This window comes from Schistocerca cancellata, chromosome 3 (assembly GCF_023864275.1).
Source record: "Schistocerca cancellata isolate TAMUIC-IGC-003103 chromosome 3, iqSchCanc2.1, whole genome shotgun sequence".
NCBI lineage: Eukaryota > Metazoa > Arthropoda > Insecta > Orthoptera > Acrididae > Schistocerca > Schistocerca cancellata.
Genome location: NC_064628.1, coordinates 102,857,778 through 102,874,404, shown reverse-complemented (window position 1 = coordinate 102,874,404; position 16,627 = coordinate 102,857,778). Strand labels below are relative to the sequence as shown.

Here is a 16,627-nt window from a genome sequence, read left to right as displayed (position 1 = left end):
CTCATTTGCTAGGGACTGGGCACCAACTTTGGTTTACCTATGACCAGAATTTCTTTGGATTTTGTGAAATGTCATTTGACAATATTCTGGTATTGTAGTCATTGAAGGCATCATGCATTGCTGTCTTGACAGCCAAACATGTTTCATTCAGCATCTCTCTATCTGCAGCTCTACACTTTGTTTTACACCAACAGTATAGTAACCTGTTTCCTTAGAACTTTCTTTACATTGACTATACAAAGGAGATTCCCTCCCGGTACAAACTGTTCTGCTGGACACACATCTATGCAGTGCATGGACAACTACTCTTTTAAAACTAAGCCTGAGTTCCTCTATATCCTCCTGATCGGTGCTGAAAGTATCAAGTTCTGCATGGAGATAAGACACTACTGGTTTTTCTATATAGTTTACTAAATGTTGATATCTTTGTGCTTGTTTTAGTTGTCCTTTATACTTTGGTAATCGTTGTTGCCACAGTCGCGTCATCGTCACTGATATCAGTTTCGATGTGGACATCCTCAAAGAGGTCAGGTCTATTTGTTGCAATTAGAACCAATATATTTCAATAATGAGTGGGGTTCCTAGCTATCTGTTCTAGGTAATTTTCAGAGAAGACATTTAGTAAAGTTCCACAAGATGTTTTATCATGCCCACACTGATACTGAGTCTTGCCCAAACAGTCTCACATGCAGCTTCAATTTCTATCTCAGCGGATTTGAGTTCTGTGTGTACTGCAACAATTACATGACCACCATTTCCCATTTGCCAGTCCTTTCGATATACACTTAAATTTTCCCCAAAAAACTCACTGCTATTAATTTTGGGTTTCAACCAGCTTTCCAAACCTAGCCCTATGTGAGCTTCACCGCTTTTCATGAGCCCTTCAAACTCTGGCACTTTTGTTAAGAGTGCTTCGGCAGCTTACCGTTAGGATTTTAATACTGTCATTTGGAGGGGGGGGGGCGCATTTCTTTCCAGTCAGATACCTGAGTAGCAGCCTCTGATGTGTAGTGCACACCTGATCTATTTAGGGAGGCACTACAGTTATCAAACATATGGCGCAAGTTCAGGAAGTCGCAGCCTAGCTTGTCACAGAACTTTCAAAATCTGTGGTTCAGTCCTTCCACATGACTCAGTTCCGGGGACAATGCTGCAAATTGTGAGCTTTGTTGAAACTCCATGTGCAAGGCTGGTCTTCACAACCTTCTCTGCCAGTCGCTGGAATGAACCAAGAATGACTTCAGAGCTCAGACAATAGGCATCATTCGTTCCAACGTGCGCCACATTCTGCAGTTGGTTGCATTATGTTCCCTCAGTGGCTGCTGGAGTAGCCTCTTCCATGTGTTACATGAGCCCACCAGGCATACACAGTGAGTGCACCTAATGTGCTTTCTACATCTACATCTACATCTACATCCATACTCCGCAAGCCACCTGACGGTGTGTGGCGAAGGGTACCTTGAGTACCTCTATTGGCTCTCCCTTCTATTCCAGTCTTGTATTGTTCGTGGAAAGAAGGATTGTCGGTATGTCTCTGTGTGGGCTCTAATCTCTCTGATTTTATCCTCATGGTCTCTTCGCGAGATATACGTAGGAGGGAGCAATATACCGCTTGACTCTTCGGTGAAGGTATGTTCTCGAAACTTTGACAAAAGCCCGTACCGAGCTACTGAGCGTCTCTCCTGCAGAGTCTTCCACTGGAGTTTATCTATCATCTCCGTAACGCTTTCACGATTACTAAATGATCCTGAAACGAAACGCACTGCTGTCTGTTGGATCTTCTCTATCTCTTCTATCAACCCTATCTGGTACGGATCCCACACTGCTGAGCAGTATTGAAGCAGTGGGCGAACAAGCGTACTGTAACCTACTTCCTTTGTTTTCGGATTGCATTTCCTTAGGATTCTTCCAATGAATCTCAGTCTGGCATCTGCTTTACCGACAATCAACATTATATGATCATTCCATTTTAAATCACTCCTAATGCATACTCCCAGATAATTTATGGTATTAACTGCTTCCAGTTGCTGACCTGCTATTTTGTAGCTAAATGATAAAGGATCTATCTTTCTGTGTATTCGCAGCACATTACACTTGTCTACATTGAGATTCAATTGCCATTCCCTGCACCATGCGTCAATTCGCTGCAGATCCTCCTGCATTTCAGTACAATTTTCCATTGTTACAACCTCTCGATACACCACAGCATCATCTGCAAAAAGCGTCAGTGAACTTCCGATGTCATCCACCAGGTCATTTATGTATATTGTGAATAGCAGCGGTCCTATGACACTCCCCTGCGGCACACCTGAAATCACTCTTACTTCGGAAGACTTATCTCCATTGAGAATGACATGCTGCATCCTGTTATCTAGGAACTCTTCAATCCAATCACACAATTGGTCTGATAGTCCATATGCTCTTACTTTGTTCATTAAACGACTGTGGGGAACTGTCCCTTGCTGCCATTTCCCTAAGGTGTACCATTATTAGCCTTATGTTTGAACTGCCGACAATTAATGGACCCCTCCCCTTTTGCGTTCACCTCGTCCTTACACTCGACATAATAGGTTTCCCCTAAAATAGGTGAAGTGAGTCCCACTATCCTTGTCAACAGTAAAAATTCGCCAAGCACACGAAGATACACACAATTTCTTTGACTGTCAACAATAAACAAAATATTCAAAACAGCTAAAATGGAAGCATACATCAGGAACATGTAGCAACAAGACAAAAAAAAATTGAAAATTGGATGTGTAAAGCTTCAAAATTAAAAAAATTCCTGTTATTTTTTTTTATCACATCTCATATGTACTTCATTCCAATTGCTGTTGAGTGTTTGCAGCTATGCATACATCACTTCCTAGTTACTTATTATTATTAGTTTGCATGTTCATTGTCTTGAGTAAAAATAGACAAGAACGGGGAAGGACTTCTTGATAGATATTTGCATGAAATTAATGTAGTGAAGCTGTTGATTTCTGTGTTGCTTAGACACGGAACGATTATGTTTATTGGAGCACTCACCATAATGCACTGGATATCTGGATTTATTTTATGCTGTGAGTCAGATTGAAATTAAATGATTTCAGGTTTAAAGTTTTTTATGATTCCTTTAAATTATTTAGAGTAAAATATCTTTCTTCCACATTTCATCACTTTCTCACTTTGTTCTTAGAAACAACTATTGCTGTTTTGGGGACATATCTCGGAGAACTATTTTAAAACCAGAGATTTACCATTATGCACACAACAGAAATGCTTATTTCCTTGTAGAGATTAAATTAATGAAATGTTCGTAACAAAACATCATGTAGTAAACATCTTCTTGAACAGATCAGAAAATATATGAAAGTTGGTTATTACTGTTCAACTACAGATCACATTAATTTTGTTTATTAAAATCTAAAGAATAAATCAGAATTGCTACATATTTAAAAGCATTAAGGAAAGTAATTATATGTATGCTGACTGGTACAGTGGCCAGAATGTAAACTAGTAACAGCATTGATATCAACATTACAGTCTTTTGAAGTTCATTTTGTTTTATTATTACTAATAGCAGTCGCAGATGATGTGGTATAGCTTCAGGCTTTTTCTTGTAGTTTATCCTTATTCTACTTCTCCTTGCCCTGCTTCTTGCCCTAATGGCAATATTTAGGGTGAAATGAATTATGTAATTCTCTTATGTCCCACCTTCAGTCTACTGCTTCAGTTGTTTTGGGACACTTTCTGTTAAATTACTCCACATATTTTATTGTATCTTGTGCTAAAGGTATGCTAAGTGCATTAAAAACAGGAGAATGTTAAGTTTTTCTCTGCAAATTTAATTACCGAAAACCTTTATCTCACTGGCAATTTCAATCTTTACCAAGCAATCATTTCACCCGAAAATTAGTTAAATGTTTGAACAATGAACCTTGTTGCAACAAATTTCTGAAGAAAGTAAAGTAAATACGTTATTTGAAGTATCAACCACAATGCTTTGATAGTCATGGTTCTATTGAAATGAAATGCCTTTTTTGTGCTCCAATTAATGACCTAGATTATGGTGCTGGTTGTTGAGAGTATGATCGTCATGTTGTATCTGAACCATGACATCACTTAGAATTTCTCTCATAATTTGTCACAAATAAGTTTAGAAACTGAAACATAGGTTTTTGAATTATTGATTGGTGACTCGGTTGATTAAGCAACGAAGTTTAATAATTACATCATCAGTTTCATATCGTAATGTGTGTATGGTGATGCAAAATTTAAAATTGTAGTTAAGCTTATAAGAAGGTCTAAGATGCAATAAAAACAAAGTATGACACCAAATTGAGAATGGTTTTGACTTGAAAGCAGAGATCTTCCTCTGTGTAAGAAAGTAGAAATAGCGCAGCAGTCTGTGGTTTTTGTGTCAGAATTTTCTATTTCCTTTTTATGTATTTTTTCCACCTCTTAAATTAAGAGTGCTTAATTTTTTACTTAAGTATTTTTGTCTTAGCACAGTTGCCACTCTTAAATATTGTTACAAACCCGCAGTACATAATTTCTGATGGATAACTTAAATTATTGCTTTTTTTCTAAATTGCACAATTTTGCATATAGGTTATTAGTAATGTAAGAACTTTTTAGTCTTTCAGCAGGACAAGATTTCATTACATCTGACCAGCTTCAGAAAAAGATGACAAGAGTTAGTAAAGAAATGACAACTACAGAAGAAGATGGAGGAATTAGTATGCACTCTGAAAATCAGCAGAATGCGGATTTAGGAAATGGTGTATTGGAAACAGGAGCTTGTATGAATTCTGTTCCACACTCAGAAGACAGAGGTTTGTAAATCAACTATGCTAATACATCTTCATAATTCAGTGCCTTGTAAGTTACATCTTTGAGTAAATATATGATATAAAATATACATACTACCACAGTGCAAAGATATATCTCCTCTGAATCTGTTGAAGGTGTCTTTTGGGCAATAAATCCCAGTGATTTATGCTACACTGCAGTAATTAGGAGGAATATGTAAGCAGGTAGTTCTTTAATTTATCTTTTAAGGAGAACATGTTTTCTGCAGTCGATATATTATAATTGTGAGCAAGCAGTTCACTCTACACAACTCTGTAACTTATTTGAGTAGCTTCTCATTTTACATCATGAAGCTGTGTGGAGGATCAAGTTCCAAGCCTTCTTATTTCAGAAACTTTGTGGCGGTGACCAGGAAATGAGTATGGAATCCCTTCATTAGTGTTTAGTAAGACAAATAGCAAAATCTGAGAAGTCTTGAGAAAATGTGAATTAAACTGAGAAGTTTATCAGTGATTAAAATTTTAATGTTTCTTATTTACTTTTTGCTGGATGTGACAGTCCACTAGAAAAAAAAAGATATATCAAAATTTTGATTACTTTTTAATGTTCTAAGCATTAGTTGCAGAAACCACAGTTAACTACATGATCAGATGTAAGAAATCTGGACTCTTAATGCATCTGTTCATTCCTTTTTTGTGTTGGTGAATAAATTCTAAATTTTCTTGTACATTCATCAGTGGTCATACATCTTGGTGGAAATACAACCCATAACTGCTCCTCTTTCTTACAAGCCTCAAATTCTGTTAACACTTCAGAGATTGGTTGCTTCGAAGAAGATCAGGGCTAGGAAACCAGCTATTCATGCTGTTATTTAAAGTGTTACTGGTGCATATGTAATTGTAATTCATGTATCTAAAAGAGTAATATGTACTTAAAAAAGACCAAGCTTAAGAATTATTTTTCATATTTACTTTAGTTCTTTGATACATTACAAATTTTAAAATGATGATGACAGAAAGTATAATCATCCTTCCAAAGAAAAAAAAAATGAGGGGATTATTGATCAGTTTCTTTCTCTTTCTCTCTCTCTCTCTCTCTCTCTCTCTCTCTCTCTCTCTCTCTCTCGACCTTCTAAAATTTCTTGCCCACTCAACAAACGTGACATATTTGTAGCAGAATTACAGCAAGCATTGAAGCCTGATGAGTACACGCATGAAATTATATCAATGTGATAATGTTGGCTCAGCCATTTGTGACAGCAGCTGTTACATTTACCAATGTTTCATTTGAAATATTTTTTTAATTGACAACAGAAGGCAGTACCAGCCAAGGGACAGGTAGTGTGACACCTGTACATTGTTCTCATATGCAACGAGTCCAGTTTTTGAGCGATGGATGGCTCATGCATTGAGAAAATTGCAGCCCAACCTATACTCGGGTGTGTCTTTGTGACACAAAGTTTGGCCTGTGCTATGCTTGTGCTTCATCTGCAAAGTGTTAACTTAGGAAAAATTGTTTGAAAAGACGTTTCAGAAATTTTGAATGCTATGAAAACAAATAATGTGTGGAGTTTATGTAAAGTGTGTTTACTTGGAGTAACAGTTTGTGCAGTTAGATTGTTCTCCATATACTTATATTTTCATATTCATGAAATTTGATATAGCAGTATTGCTTAAACATTGTTTACTATCATGAAGACATGTTCTCAGTACAGCAGTTTGTTCAGATCCCTAATGCTCTTTGTTATCATGTAGTTTGTGTGACTCGAATATTCTTAGACACTGCATTGTTGTGATATTCCACTGAACTGAACTGTCCGACCTAACATGCTGTTTGATAAATTACATCTTGAAATAAAGTATCAAGTTTACTCAGCTTCAGGTAAGCCTAGGTCCTCAATTTGTGTTATGGGAGGTAACAGTGGTGAATTTAAAACATTTTTGGTGTGTGTGAACATGGCTGTCAGCTGGGCTATTGCTGTGGTATAAATTCCATCCATGTTGTTTCCTTACGAAGTTTGTCATTAATCAAATAATATTATTACAACTAAGAACTCCTTTTTTTCCCCCTCCTCTAGAATCCATATATATGTACTAGCTGCATAGTCTTGTAATTTGGACTCATTGTTTGGAGGATAAAGTGACTTAATCATAAACATCTCCTCCATGCCTTCCAGTGCACTGCAGGAAACCATGCTTTAATCGCTGATATTCTTTCCATACTATAAATATTCAACATTTCATATTTCACTGAAGAATGAATAATGTATCAGTAATTGAATACAGATACTCGAAGAAATGTGATATTCTGTATAACACTGTTAGACTGGTTAAGTAACTAGTGAACATATTTATGTTTCAGAATGGGCAACAGCAAGGGAGTACGATGGAGAGAAACTAACAGAAGACCACTTAGTTTCTGCTGCAGTGAACTATGTGCGTGGGGAGCTGCCACTTGTCCACCATGTTCTAACGCTTAGTAACCCAGTTGACCAAAATATTGAGGCTGCTAACTTTTTACGAAGAACACTTTTTCACCCACTCAACTCGCTGCACAACTTTTACAGAAAGTTAGTAGAAACTCTTGCTAAGCGTGGTTCTCCATTCATGTCTTCAATTTTTCCAGTAGTACTGTCACAGTTCCAGACTTTGATTTTGCTTTTCATCTATACTGTTCTTGGTGTAGACAGTATTTTATTGTTTATTCCCATGGCTGCATATTATGTTTCTTTCTTTGTCATGGTCATCTCAACATTTCAAATGTTGCATAGGAAACGAGAGTTTCGCGATTTTCAGTCATGGTCGAGATTATTTTTGAGCTACAGTGGGGGGAGCTTGAATGCAGAAGAAGCTGAGTATCAGTATTGCTGTAATAATCTTAAACCTTATGCTCACTTTTTCCTGGCACTAGTAATAAATCTGATGATTTATCCTGTAATTGCACCTCAGTGGACACCACAATCTGAGCTTACAATTCTTGCATTTTCATTGACACTACTCACATTGTACGCATTTATGAATCATGGCCAGTCTCTTGATTTACTAATGCTTTTCTCATTTGCTGTTAATGTTCTTGCTAAATATCCTTACGAAACTGATGCTGTGGTGAGACAGGGCTGGCGTTTTTTAGACATACGGGTTCCTACATTTGCATCATATATTGTTGGAAATGGAGTAGAATTCTGCTTGAATTGCCGTGCTGTGTTTTATCTCCTAATACCAGCAATATTTGTGAAGATAGCATCTCGTGATAAGTGGCGCGGAATATATAAGGCATTAATACCCCACTGTGTGTCTCTTTCATGGTGGCAAGTGGCGGTGATATCTTCGCAGGGTGCAACTTGGTACGGTCTTATCAGAAGTGCTCTGGCGTTGGTAGGCCTCGTATTAATCGTCCCCATAATGGGTATTGCAACAGTACTACTTCCAGTCCTTGCTGCAGGAAAATATTTGGCAGACTCGGCAATATTTATTCGTGTGGTTACTACAGCACTGCTTGCATCGGCACCTGTGGTCGCCACCTGGTATATTAACAAACAGCGAGCAAAGGGTGGTGTTCACCAACCGATGGAAAGATACTTCACTCGTTTCCAAGTAAGAAAACTATCTCATTATGAGGTTATTGATTCTGCATGCATTTCTGAGCTGATTATAACTTACTTAATGCATTTGCAGGTCGGATTAGGTATAGCCGCAGCTGTCTTTCTCCTGCTTCCATTGGTTCAGGAGATTGGTAGCAACCAACACCAACAAACTGAAGCACCTGATTCAGACACTAGTTTAACTTGGGAACAATATCAGAACTATTGCCACCAGCCAGCTTGGGAAGAGTCCTCTGTGACTGCCGTCCAGTTACGATGCATCCCGCTAGCAGGTGCCATTGTGACGTGGGATGGCTATGTTACGAAGGTGTGCTTGAGAAATTTTTATAAATGTATCATATGAAAATCAAATAATTTCATTGGGAAATTTTATTTATTCTATGGTGCTTCGTTTACCATAATAATTTGTGTTCCGGTTGTGAATAAGCTTATACGATAAGTGAGAGTAGATGTGCATTAGAAGGTACGCAGATTGTGATTTGCTTGTAAGCAGGTGCTGTGCATTGTTGTGATTCATAGTTGCACAATTTTTGACAATATGTTAAGTAGGGAACAGTTTATTATTGTAATTATTGGTTATTGATCCATTTTTTAATCAACACATGGGCTATGTTAAAAATATATCCAATTTTTGCTGGTAGTTCTGTTACACTTCACAGATTCTCTCATCAAGCAGTACGGGATTAGCCGAGCGGTCTAAGGCACTGCAGTCATAAACTGTGCGGCTGATCCCGGCGGAGGGTAGAGTCCTCCCTCGGGCATGGGTGTGTGTGTTTGTCCGTAGGATCATTTAGGTTAAGTAGTGTGTAAGCTTAGGGACTGTTGACCTCAGTGGCTAAGACCCATAAGATTTCACACACATTTGAACAGATTCTCTCATAAATCTTGCTCAGCTTTTAGACTCCTTGGGATACTTCACCTTTGTTGTTGAATTTTTATTGTGTCTCATTTTCACTGGATTAATTTTTAGATAACACCCTCCTCTCCCCCCCCCCCCCCCCCCCTCTCTCTCTCTCTCTCTCTCTCTCTCTATCTCTCTCTCTCTGTTTTGATTTTTGATGCCATCCTCCATATTGTCTTGTCTATGTGTACGTCACTGAAAATAATCAATTTTTGAAAATATAAGTAACTAGTTAGATAAAAAAATCTACTCACGAAGTGGCAGCAGGAGAACACACACAAAAGGTTTTACAGTTTGAAAGTTTTTGGGACAAGTGGCTCCTTCTTCTGGCAGAGGAGTTGAATGAGGAGGAGGAGCGAAGGAAAAGGACTGGTGAAGTTTAGGAAAAGGGGTAGAGTTCGGATAAGTTGCCCAGAATCCTGACTCGAGAGATTTCCTGGATGGAATGAGAAGGAAAGTCTGATTGTTAGGGATGGCACCAGAACCTGAGAGCTTAGAGGTGGAAGATTGGGTAATATGCAAGACAGAGATTACTGCTAAACCATCATGCACAAGCAAAAAGCTAAGAGCATTGTGTGTGATGGAGGTGGGAGAGGGACAGTGAAAAATAGAAAAGTCAGAAAATGAAAGATGTAGAAAATTAAAAGGGAATGAAAATATAAGGAATAGTTATTGTGAAGAAATGCTGAGTCTGAATAAATTAACATAAATTAATGCCAAGTGGGTGGCGAGAATCGAGGATGTGTTGTAGCACCAGTTCCCACCTGCAGAGCTCTGAGAAATTGGTCTGGAGGGAGAATCCAGATGGCATGTGTGATGAAAACAGTCACTGAGGTCACAACTGCCTTGTTGTAGAGCATCCTCTGCAACAGAATATTACAAGTTGCCAGTATACACCCTTTGCCTATGCCCATTCATCCTAATTAATAATTTGGTTGTAGTCATGCCGATGTAGAAGACCGAACAGTGTTTACATAATAGCTGGTGTGACATGTCAGTTCACAGGTGGCTTTCCCTCTGATAGCATATGTTTTGCCAGTTACAGGGCTATTGTAGATGATGGTAGGAGGGTGCATAGGGCAAGTCTTGCTGCGGGCGTGGTCACAGGGGTAGGAGCCACAGGGTAGGGAGATGGGTGCATAAGGAGCGTAGTGCCTGACGAGGATACTGCAGAGATTGGGAGGGCGACGAAAAGCTATTCTAGGTGTGGTGGGCAAAATCTTGGACACAGTGGATCTCGTGTCTGGGTATGATTGTAGGAAGTCATAGCCTTGTTGAAGTATCTGATTTAATAATTTGAAGACCAGGATAATACTGAGTGACAAGTGGTATGTTCCTAAGGTGTTTTTTGGAGGGATCAGCAGTACCAGGATTGGATGTGATGGCCCAGAAAATCTGGTTTTGAACTAGGCTGATGGGGTAATTATGTCCACTGAAGGCAGAGGTGGGAATAGTGGTGTATTGCTGCTAAGATTCTGCATGTGAACAAATATGTTTTTTCCTCGAATGCTCCCTCCTGTATGGAAGGGAAAGTGTGACATGGAAAGGATATCAATTGTCAAAATGCAAGTACTGTTGTTTGTTAGAAAGGTTTAACGTGAACAGAAGTGTGTAGCTGACCTTCGGTGAGGATGAGATCAATGTCAAGGAGTCCCACACTACTTTCCTTGACATTGATCTCATTCTCACCTAAGGTCAGCTACACACTTCTTTCCACATTAAACCTGCTAACGAAGAACAGTATATACATTTTGACAGTAGCCATTCTTTCTATATTATGTTTTCCCTCCCATACAGCTGTGGAATTTGAGAAAAAACGTAATTTTCATAGACGGACTCTTAACAGCAGTATACCACCATTCCCACCTCAGCCTCCAGTGGACATAATTTCCTCACCAGCCTAGTTCAAAAGCGGATTCCCCGGGCCATCACATCCAATCATGATACTGCTGATCCCTACAAAAAAAAAAAAAAAAAAAAAAAAAACTTAGGAATACACTACTTATACTAGTTTTGAATGTATTAATCAGTTACTTCAACAAGGCTATGACTTCCTAAATCATACCTGGAAATGAGGTTTTCTCTCAGAGATTTTTCCCACCACACCTATAATAGCACCACTTGTCACTCAGTGTTATCCTGGTCTTGAATGTGTTGATCAGCTACTCTGACAAGGCTATGACTTCCTAAAATCATACCCCGAAATTAGGTCCATTCTGTAAGAGATTGTGCCCACCACACACAGAATAGCTTTGTGTTTCCCTACCAATCTCTGCAGTATCCTCATCAAGCACTACGCTTCTTCTGCACTCATTTCCCTACCCTAGGGCTCCTACCCCTGTGAAAGTGCCCCCTGCAAGACTTACCCTATGTACCCTCCTACCAACCGCTATACCAGGCATGTAACTGGGAAAAGTATACTGTCAAAGAGAGAGTCACCAGTGAAACAACGAATGATGTACTAGGTTTTATGTAAACAGTGTTCTGACTTTTACATTGGCGTGAGTACCACCAAGTTACCTGTCTATATGAATGGGTATAGGCAGAGGCTGTATACTGGCAACACACTATATCCTGTTGCAGAGCATGCTCTACAACATGACAGATATGATCCCAGTGCCTATTTCATCACATGTGCCTTCTGGATTCTTCTCCCAGACAGTTTCAAAGAGTTCTGCGGGTGGGAACTGGTGCTACGACATATCCTTGGTTCTCGTCATCTACCTGGCATTAATTTATGTTATTTCTTTGGTCTCAACATTTCTTCATAGTAATTATTCCTTCTTCACTCCCTTTCAGTTTTCTACATCTTTCATTTTCTGACCTGTCTATTTTGTGCTGTCCCCCTCCCATTTCTGTCACATACAATGCATTTAGCTTTTATGTCTTTCATGTATGTATATTTCTTGTATCAATTTTCTTCAAAATTAGTTATAGGTATTGATATTTTTGTGCCTGTCATTTTGCCCTCCAGTAAGTTCTTATGTCATATTTATGTTCTACTACCATGTCCCTTCGTCTGGTAAGAGATTTGTAAAGTTATCCCTTCCTTTAAAACTTTTATCTGTCTCTTTAATTTTTATCATTTTTCTATTGCAAAGCAAATTATGTGCTTCCAGTTTCTTCTGCTTCAGTCGTTCCACAGTATCCTGCTTTCCAGATATACAACTTCCAAATGATTTTACTCTGCAATTTATATCGACACGAGGTGCTATTAAGTTTTCCTTTGTGCCTGTAATGTCTCCATTTCCTTAGCCATTTGTACAACTTTCGTGAAAAAGTAAGTTATTTTAGTATTATCAGAATTCTCTCCTCCCCCCCTCCCCCCCTGCACCCTGTGTCTGCTGGAGAGAGCACCATTCCCCCCATTCACCAGACTGTACAGTCTTCCAAAGAGAAAAGAAAATCCAAGACTACAGGACTCTTGACTGACTTGCATATCATGAAGCAAAGAAGAAATTTGAGTGTGTGCATCCTGTATGTTTGATAATGATATTTGCTATGGCTATGACAATGAGAATGTCATCCTCTCTATTGACAGTACCCCTACCCCATATTTGTGCCTCTTGTCAGGACTGCTCAACTACACCTGCTCCAGTGTTGGTTGGAGGCCCTCCTCCAACTGTTTCCCCCCACACCTATTTTGGGAACATTGATTCCCCACCAATTAGGGATATCAGTCCCCAACCTCAGGCTGCGAGGCACCGCCCTCTTCCGGCATCTCTCGGCAGGAAAGGGTCCTTTGGGACATATCCCTTTCAGGATTCTGCTTTGCAACCGGATACCAGCCAGTGGATGAAAGAGCCAGAGGTTGCTGGTCATAAGACTTTGCACTCCATCTCTGTACTTGAAACTAGGGCAGACAAGTCCTCATGAACACTGAAATTATCCAAGGAGAAGAGGGTCAAAAATAAGACTTAAGAAATGTAGACCTGTTCAGACTCCGTACTTGAGGCAGAGTTCCTGTTGGCCCCTTTGGCACTGGATGCCCACCACACAACCTGCTTCCAAATTGTTAGGTATTCATGCCCTAGCCGGCCGGTGTGACCGAGCGGTTCTAGGCACTTCAGTCTGGAACCGTGCGGCATCTACGGTCGCAGGTTCGAATCCTGCCTCGGGCATGGATGTGTGTGATGTCCTTAGGTTAGTTAGGTTTAAATAGTTCTAAGTTCTAGGGGACTGATGACCTCAGATGTTAAGTCCCATAGTGCTCAGAGCCATTTGAACCATTAATGCCCTACCATCTCAGCCATTGGCTGCAGGTGACCCTGGGGCATGATCTGCCTCCTTGGACTCTTCACGCCATTACAGGATAATGATCCTCCAGTGGAACTGGCTGAGCTATGATGTATTTTATGCATTTCCTCTGCTTTCTGCATTGACCTCCAGGAAACTTGATTCCCAGTGTCATAAACCCCTACCCTCCGTGGCTATCAGGGCTATTTTAAGAATCGAGCAGACTGTGACAGAGCTTCAGGCAGCATTTGCTCAGAAATTCTGGGCAATGTTTACAGTGAACATGTGTCACGCTGCTGGATTTCACCGCATGTAGAGTGTGTGTGTGTGTGTGTGTGTGTGTGTGTGTGTGTGTGTGTGTGTGTGTGTGTGTCTCGATAGTGAAGGTTCTTAGAACACATTGGCTGCACTGATTTCTCAGCCCCCCCCCCCCCCCCCCCCACTCATCCACCTAATTTTAGGTGACTACTTTAGTCCCACAACCCTTTGTGGGATGGAACTATGATCACTGGTCACAGCAAAGCTATCAGAGCTCTGCTCGCAGAGCTCAATCTTTGTCTCTTAAATACTGGTACCTCCGCAAACTTCAGTGTGGCAAATGGATCTTATTCGGCCATTGGTATTTCCATTTGCAGCCTTGGTGTTCTGCCCTTCATCCATTTGAGAGTCCACGATGACCAGTGTGACAGTGGTAATTTTTCGATTGTCCTGTCCCTCCCTCAGCATTGCTTACCAGGGCGTCCACCCAAATGGGCTCTCAACAATGCTGAGTGGAATGCCTTTGCCTTGCCTTTGCCATCACCCGTAGCACCCCATTCTGTGGAGGTATTGATGCAGCTGACCAGAGCACAACTGCAGCCATTCTGTCAGCAGCAGGCTTAGCAATCCCCTATTCGTTGGGATCCTGCTGTTGGAAGACAGTAGCTTAGTTGACTTCAGGAATCACCCTGGCCATTAGAGACTGCAGATGGGCTTTCCAATGCCATAAGTGACATCCATTAATGTAGCACATTATTGCCTTAAAATGACTCCATGCAAGGATCGACCATCTAATAAAATGACACAAACAAGAATGCAGGGAATGGTATGTTTCAGTTGGACCGCGTACGCCTCCTTCGCAGATGTGGGCAAAGATTTGACGCCTCTATGGATGCCAGACCTCCACAGGTGTACCTGGTGTCTCCCTGAATGTGTTTGTCTACACTGACGTAGATGCTGTTGCTGAACATTTTGCTCTACTTTATGCTCAAGCCTCTGCATTTGAGAATTGTCGAGTTGCATTACATGTCCTTAGACATCAGGTGGAGTGAATTCACTTACATTTCACTACTAATCACTTGGAATAATATAATGATCCGTTCAGTGAGTGAGTCCTCAGTGCCTTAGCCCTTCGCCCTGACATGGCTGCAGTGCCAGACTGCATCTACAACCAAATGCTCAAATACTTGGATTGCCAACATCACACCCTTGCATTTTCAGCCGTAAATGGAGCAAGGTTGAGTTCCTATCTCAGTGGGAAGAAAATGTGATTATCCTGGTACTGAAATCGGGTAAACAACTTTGACCAACTGGTCTCACTAATGTTTTCTCCAAGTTGCTTGAACATCTGGTGAGCAGGCAGCTGTGCTGGTACCTTGAGTCTCCGGGTCCTTTGGCTCCACATCAGGACAGTTTTCACTGAGGCCAATTTGGTCTGCTATGCAGTCAGCTTTTGCTCAGCGTAAACACCTTATCACTGTCTTCTCTTGACTTGCAAAGGGCACCCATGGTGTCATCACATCCTCATTACCCTATATGAGTGGGGTCTCAGAGTCTACTCTCGATTACAATACCACCCCTCCCCCCCCCCCCCCCCCTCCTCCCAAATACGAAAGCTTGGGATCTCAGTGCTATGTATTCAGTGTGCCTCTTTTTCTAGTGGTTATCAATGGTCTGTCTGCAGCTATGAGTCTACAGTGCCACCCTCCATGTATGCTGCTGATATTTGTATTTACTGTTGCTCCTCCACTGTGGGTGTTCCTAAACACTGACTGAAGGGTGCCATACAATAGGCGCAGTGCTCATCTCTCACCCATGGCTTCCATTTTTCAGCCTCCATGATGTGAGTTGTGAATTTCTGTCACTGTCTTACAGTCCATCCACAACCAGAACTCTACCTCGGTGACCAATTGTGGGATATGTCTTTGATGTCTGGTTGACGTGCCTTCCGCATCTTTGTCAACTTAAATGAATGTGCTGGCTACTCCTTAATGTTCTTTGCTGCTTCAGTAACACTAGCCGCAGCACAGACTGCTCTCTACTTTTGTGGCTTTACAAAGCTCTGGTGCTGCCCTGTCTTTATTATAGAAGTCTGGCTTATGTCTTGGCATTGCCTTCAGCATTGCAGATGGTGGACCCAATACACCATTGTGGGGTGCAACTTATGACAGGTGCCTTTCAGACCAGCACTGTGAACAGGCTATTCCCAGAGGCTAGAGTCCCTGCATTACAGATAAAGTACCAACAAATGCTCCTCAACTATATGATACACACTTGCTGCTGCCCTGAGCAGAGCATCTGAACTGCCACGTCCCTTTTTTTTTTTTTTTTTTTTTGGGCAGGGATTTCCACCTTCAGTAACAGTGGCACAGGACTGGAATCAGAATTGCAGTTTGCATATGGTGTTTCTGCTCTGAACACCAACTTCCCTTCACTGTTGCCCACTTGTCAGAGAGCAGCCCTGTGATTTCTCACATTAACTGCAAATCAGTTGTGTATCAATGCAGTACTGTAATAAAGTATGTACAGATGTTAAATTTTCGTTCACAGTAACAGTATCTCACCTTACGATAGAGATTATTTTATAGTACAGAACTAGTGTACAATACACCTTTGTGTAAGTTTTTTAGTTTATGAACATTTTCTTTTCATTTTGGTATTGTTTTATCAAGGAAATATTTCCAGCTGAAAATTGTAGTCACTGTACTTTCCAGTATTGTGATGTTATGAGTAAATACAAGTGTTCATCTGATAATCTGGCCCTTCCTTGCATCCAACCATGCTCCTGGTCCCATAGGGGATGAATTAGCAGAGTTCTACTGTACTCCTGAATGGTT

The 16,627-nt window shown here is 40.6% G+C and overlaps 1 protein-coding gene across 1 annotated transcript in view; it reads left to right on the top strand.

The window, feature by feature from the left end:
* LOC126177109 (wolframin) overlaps positions 1-16,627 on the top strand; it is a 55,777-nt gene that overhangs the window by 19,532 nt on the left and 19,618 nt on the right. The window contains exons 5-7 of the mRNA XM_049924376.1: positions 4,621-4,817; positions 7,156-8,387; positions 8,469-8,702. Of these exons, the coding sequence (XP_049780333.1) occupies positions 4,621-4,817; positions 7,156-8,387; positions 8,469-8,702 (1,663 nt within the window). The remainder of the gene's footprint in view (positions 1-4,620; positions 4,818-7,155; positions 8,388-8,468; positions 8,703-16,627) is intronic.